The following is a 5,912-nucleotide window of genomic DNA, read 5'->3' as shown; positions in this document are numbered from 1 at the left end:
AAATAAACAACCCTAGAGACATCAGTAATTGTGCAATCTCACAGGATATTTTACTCAAATGAGATGATATTTGTAAAAACACTCTGTAAATTATAATTCAACTCAACAGAACTTGATTAAGCATGTGGTAGACACTGTGCTAGGTGCTGTGGATAAAGAGACACAAATAAAACCATCCCTGCTCCTGAGAAGCAATATTCTATTATAAAACATTATATAAATATGTGAGCTATTATTATGAAAGGTCCTAGTCTCTCCTCTTAGACTCTCAGTTTACTTCCTTCCTCCAATGGGGGAGTATTTTGATGTCAAAGATATTCTCGAATGTCTTTTTCTCCCTACCCCCAAGGCTCTTCCCCAGCTCTATAAAAAGTTCTCAGGGTCCTAGCTTCCTACCTCTGTCTATGTCATACCCCTGACCCTTTGTGTGTGTGTGTGTGTGTGTGTGTGTGTGTGTGTAATGTGGGCATTGGGATGGGAAAGAGAATGATTACTTCCTCAGGAAACAAAGCTCCCTCCTAGATATTAGGCTGCGTGGAGAGGAAGGGATTCAAGAAACCAGATTGCCTCTCCACCCCTCTCTGAACACTAGACATGTGCCAAGTCTTTTGTGGGTTCTCTGATTTCAGTGTTTTCATTTGGCAACAAACACCTTGGGGTATTTTTATCCACAATAAGCTGGAGGGCTCTGCAAAGTTTTTTTTTTAAATTATTGAATCTAAATTAATTTAAATGCAATCATATTCAAATAAATAAAAGGTACATTATTGAGGAGGAAAACAAGAAAAGAGGGGGGAGGGAAAGGGAGAAGGGAGAGAAAGAGAGGGAGAGAGGAAGGAGAAAGAATGAGTGACAGACAGACAGAGACAGACAGAGAGGGAGAAGGGAAAAGAGAAGAGAGAGGAAGGAAGAGAGGGGAAGAAGAATCAGAGACAGAGAGACAGAGAAAGGGAGGGAGACATGAAATCAGACAATCATAGAATGTAATCAGTTTGGTGCAGTAAAAATTATAACAGCACTGATAGGGAGTGATTTGCTGGGGGGCAGTGATCAACATTCACCATTCAATATTCAGATATTTATTATTCAACACACAGGGCTCCCCTGCTCTTTAAGACTCCAGATCACCTTAATTCCTACCTAGAAATTGAAACTAGGCTGTTTTGACATTTCTCTCACTACTTGGGGAATTTGAAATGGGAAGGGGGAGGAGGGCAGAAAGGGACAAGCTACCCTTAGTGGGAAACATTGCAGTAGGTTCAGAATTCTTGGAATGTACCATTGCTGAGTCCTCAGAGAGGCATTCCTTTCAGTTCCCAGCAGCCTGTCCCATCACTTCCATTTTTCAAGCCACAGGAACATCACAGGCCTAGGGAGCCTTATGGTGTAGATAGTTTTTACACACACACACACACACACACACACACACACACACATACATACATACATATATATATATATATATATACATATTTACATATATATATATATATACACTATGTAGTATAGATGCTTTTTACATATATATATGTGTATATATATATATATATACATATATATATATATGAATCTCCTCTCCACTATCCCTAAAAGGGAATTATCCAGCCTCCTCTTGACCTCTTCTAGTATCAGAGAACTTACTTTCTTATAGAGAAATCCACCTAATTTTGGGAAGTTATTCCTTTTGTGCAGCCAAAGTCCGCTACTCTGAAACCTTGCTTCAACAACATTGTCTCTTGGGATAGAGCAACAGAGTGCCCAAAGGACTCTAGGAAAGTCATGTTAGCAAGACCCCTCCTTGCCCCAGTAAAAGCCCACCCCTGCTCTAAGACAAGTTTGGTCCTTTGGCATCCTTAACCCACTCCTTCTGAAGATTCTGAGAACTCTATCCTCTTTATTCTTCTGTATCTGGTCTTAAGAATCTCCTTCTTCCTATTTCCAGGGTTTATCTTTAGAGACAAAAGGGGGATGGAAGGGGGAGTCATAAAGAAAGTGATTTGGGTTTCAGAGACAAGACTTAAAGCAGATCTGGAAAATCATATACATGGACTGCAAGGATATAGTGTATTCTTTGGTCCTGACCATTGGAAATAAAGGAAACTCTTGGGGAGCCAGCCTAGAATAAATAGCATACAAAAAAAGGAAAGAACAATGAAAAAAGGTAGAGTGAGCCAACCACCACAAATGCCCAGGATTTAAAAATAATATATAAAAAATATATATTATGATATAAATAATATAAAAATAATATATAAAGACTGTGGTCAGTTATCGATACAATATCATCATTATAATAGCTGGTGTTAATGGAGCCTTTTAAGGGCAAAGGGTTATTTCATTCCATCCTCCCAACAATCCTCTGCTGTTATCCCCATTCTATAGAACGAGAAAACTAATGTTCAAAGACATTCCATGGGTTGCACTCACCCAGAAGTGAGTTGCCTTGAAGTCACCCAGCTAGCAGGTGTCAAGAAGCAAGATTTGAACTCAGGGCTTCCTGATTCCAAGAACTAATTTTATGTACTTGTAATGGACACAAGACTCTTTCTGACTAGGGAGATAAACTAGAGAAGCCGGACATGATTATTTCACAGCAATGTCTGAACTGGAAGGAGCCTGGGAGACCATTGAGTCCAATGTCCTCCTTTTACATGAGTCCAGAGCATGGTAGGGATTTTTTTAGCTCATTTGAGCTTATTTAATGGGAGAGTCAGAAATTGAAGCCAGTTTTGGGGACTTCCAGTCCCCTTCCAAGTTCTTTATGTAATGCTGTACTGTCAGCCCTAACTGTGACGAAGCCCAGCATCTGTCCCACATCAGTCCTAAAGTATTAGGCAAAGAATGTGAGTAGACGGAATTACGAGGCAGCAACACGAAAGGCCTGGACTGGGGGGAAACGATGGAATGGAGGCTATTAGGTATTTATGAGGGACTTTTTTTTTTTAAGCCATAAATGGAAAGGAGCTCAAAGTGTGCCTGACTGCTCTCCCTCCTCTGGGGTCCCGTGTTTTATGATGAAGTGGGCGGGGCGCTGGTTTCCAGGGGCTTGCTCTGTGACAGGGAGGGGAGGGGACCCCCCCTCTATGGGGCAGTTGAATGCAGGCCAACTGTGTTGTGGGGTAAAGCCCACTCACAAGGTAACTCAGGCCTGCAGGACACTGAAGCAGGTGGCTGAGGAGGATGGTAGCTCTGGACCTCCTCCTCCCCTTCATCCTCCTCCTACTCCATGTGGGTACTCCAGCCCACGGAGAGTATGGCGTGGTCCATGTGGTATCAGAAAAGAAGGGTAGCAAAGACTACTGTGCCCTCTTCAGTTCTGAGTACGTCACCTTGCCCCGGGACCTCCACCATGCCCCCCTGCTGCCCCTGCATGACGGCACCAAAGCACCCTGGTGCCCCAGTGAGAACACCCACCAGCCTTACCCCCCAGGCTCTAGCCCTGAGAAACCATTGAGCAAAACCACCGCCATGGTCCTGCGGGGGAACTGCAGCTTCTATGCCAAGGGGCGCCTGGCCCAGGGCCAGGGCGCCCACGGGATTCTCATCGTCAGCCGTTCGGGGGGCTTCCAGTGCTCAGACACCACCCCGGTTCCAGCGACTTATCAGAGCCACGGGCCGCTCCCCGACCTGACCATCCCCGTGGCCGTGCTCCGCTACGATGACATGTTGGACATCTTGGACAGGTCTCGGGGCGGGGCGGCCGTCCGGGTGGCCATGTACGTACCTCCGGAGCCCGTCCTTGACTACAACATGGTGATCATTTTCATCCTGGCCGTGGGCACGGTGGCCCTGGGCGGCTACTGGGCCGGGCTGAGCGAGGCCGAGCGGCTGCAGCGGCGCCGGGAGCGCCGGGGCGGAGGGATGAGCGTGAGCGAGGAAGCGGAGGGCGCCGTGGAAGAGGACGACGAGGAGGAAGAGCCGGTGGACTTCACGCCCGCCATGACGGGGGCGGTGGTCCTGATGTCCTGTTCCATCATGCTGCTGCTCTACTTCTTCTACGACTGCTTCGTCTACATTATGATCGGCATCTTCGGCCTGGGGGCCGGCACGGGCCTCTACAGCTGCCTGGCCCCGCTGGCCCGCCGCCTGCCCCTGGGGCGCTACCAGCTCGTCCTGCCGGGTCTGCAGACCTACCTGCAGCTGTCCCTGATCCTGCTGGCCGGCGTGTGCACCTCCATCACGGCCGTGTGGGTGATCTTCCGGAACGAGGAGCACTGGGCCTGGCTTCTCCAAGACACGCTCGGGGTGGCCTACTGCCTGTTCGTGCTCCGCCGGGTGAGGCTGCCCACGCTGCGCAGCTGCGCCTCCTTCCTGCTGGCCCTGCTGGCCTTCGACGTGTTCTTCGTCTTCATCACCCCCTTCCTCACGCGGACCGGCGAGAGCATCATGGTGGAGGTGGCCTCCGGGCCCTCGGACTCCACCAGCCACGAAAAGCTGCCCATGGTGCTGAAGGTGCCCCGCCTCAGCTTCTCGCCCCTGACTCTGTGCGACCGGCCCTTCTCCATCCTTGGCTTTGGGGACATCGTGGTCCCCGGCTTCCTGGTGGCCTACTGCCACCGCTTTGACATCCAGGTACACTCCTCCCGAGTCTATTACATGGCCTGCACCGTGGCGTACGCCGTGGGCCTGCTGGTTACTTTCTGCGCCATGATCCTCATGCAGATGGGCCAGCCCGCCCTGCTCTACCTAGTGTCTTGTACGCTCATCACCAGCCTAGTTGTTGCCCTCTGTCGCCAGGAGCTCTCCCTCTTTTGGACCGGGCAGGGCTTCGTCAAGCCGCCTCCTCACACTATCATTCGGCTACCTCCGTCCCCAAGCAGCAGGGTGAGAGCCGAAGAGCCATCGCCCTTGTCGGACCAGAAGCCGGAGGAAGAAACCGAAGTGCAGCCCATTGTGGGGAGCAAGGGGCCCACTGGGGAGGGGCCCACCCCCCCAGAGAGCAACCTCAACGGGCACTCGGAAGAGACCATCCTGCCCGCAGAGGACGAAAGCACCAGCCCGTGCTGCCTCAGCGACAGCTCGGAAGGCTGGAGCGACGCCAACCTGGACCCAGAAGAGCTACCCACCTCTCCCATTGAAACTGATGAAGAGCCAGGAACTCTGAGCACGCCCAACATGGCCCTGAGCAATGCCCCTGAAGGCTCTGCTGCCTGGACAGGGCTGCACAAAAGGAAGGGCTTAAAGGTGAAGAAGAGCCTCTCGGCTCAGGCCTCCCTCTAAACTGGGAACCAGCCAGCCCCACGGCCGGCCTTCCAGGCTCCCACTCAACCTTGCCCTTGGAGGGCTATGAAGGAAGATCACAGAGCAAAAGCACTCATGGCAACAGGAAAAAGAGGCATTAAAAAGGTCCATTGCCCACCTGGCAAGAAAGTCTGTTGTCTATGGTGTCTTGTCAGGACCTAGAAATCAATCAATAGGCCTCCACTGTCACTGGAGGATTCTGGTACTGGGGATCCAGGTGCTAGGGGCTGCCAAAGTGGCCTTCTGTGAAAAGCCAGAGCCATCCCCCAGGTTTCTCAGATCTCTTAAACAGCTCTTCACAATTCTTTCATCTATGTATAAAGGGAGTGAAATAATTTAATAATGCTTTAAGGTTTCCAAGTAATTCCAGGTAATTTATCTCATTTGATCTTCATAACTATGAGGTATATACCATCACACACACACACACACACACACACACACACACACACACACACACACAAAGTGAAAAAACTGAGGCCATTAAAAGTTAAGTGATTTACTAATCCAGGATCAAACAGCAAAGGAGGACTGGAAGCAGTATTTGAACCCAGTCTTCCTGACAATAAGTCCAATGGGTAGCTGACCTTATCAGCGACATTTTTATTGAATCTATTTATTACTCTTAACCTCTTCTTAGATAGAGCTTGCCCAGAGACACCAAGATATCT

General features: G+C 49.4%; 1 protein-coding gene across 1 annotated transcript; it reads left to right on the top strand.

The window, feature by feature from the left end:
- The first annotated feature begins 3,088 nt into the window (after positions 1 to 3,088).
- SPPL2C (signal peptide peptidase like 2C) lies at positions 3,089 to 5,370 on the top strand. Its single transcript, XM_074260994.1, has one exon. It carries the CDS (start codon positions 3,181 to 3,183, stop codon positions 5,218 to 5,220), a length of 2,040 nt encoding a protein of 679 aa, XP_074117095.1. The 5' UTR covers positions 3,089 to 3,180; the 3' UTR covers positions 5,221 to 5,370.
- The last annotated feature ends 542 nt before the right edge of the window (positions 5,371 to 5,912 follow it).

Source organism: Sminthopsis crassicaudata, chromosome 4 (assembly GCF_048593235.1).
Source record: "Sminthopsis crassicaudata isolate SCR6 chromosome 4, ASM4859323v1, whole genome shotgun sequence".
In the NCBI taxonomy this organism is placed as follows: domain Eukaryota; kingdom Metazoa; phylum Chordata; class Mammalia; order Dasyuromorphia; family Dasyuridae; genus Sminthopsis; species Sminthopsis crassicaudata.
The sequence above is the reverse complement of the archived record's forward strand: the minus strand, read 5'-3'. Positions and strand labels throughout refer to the sequence as shown.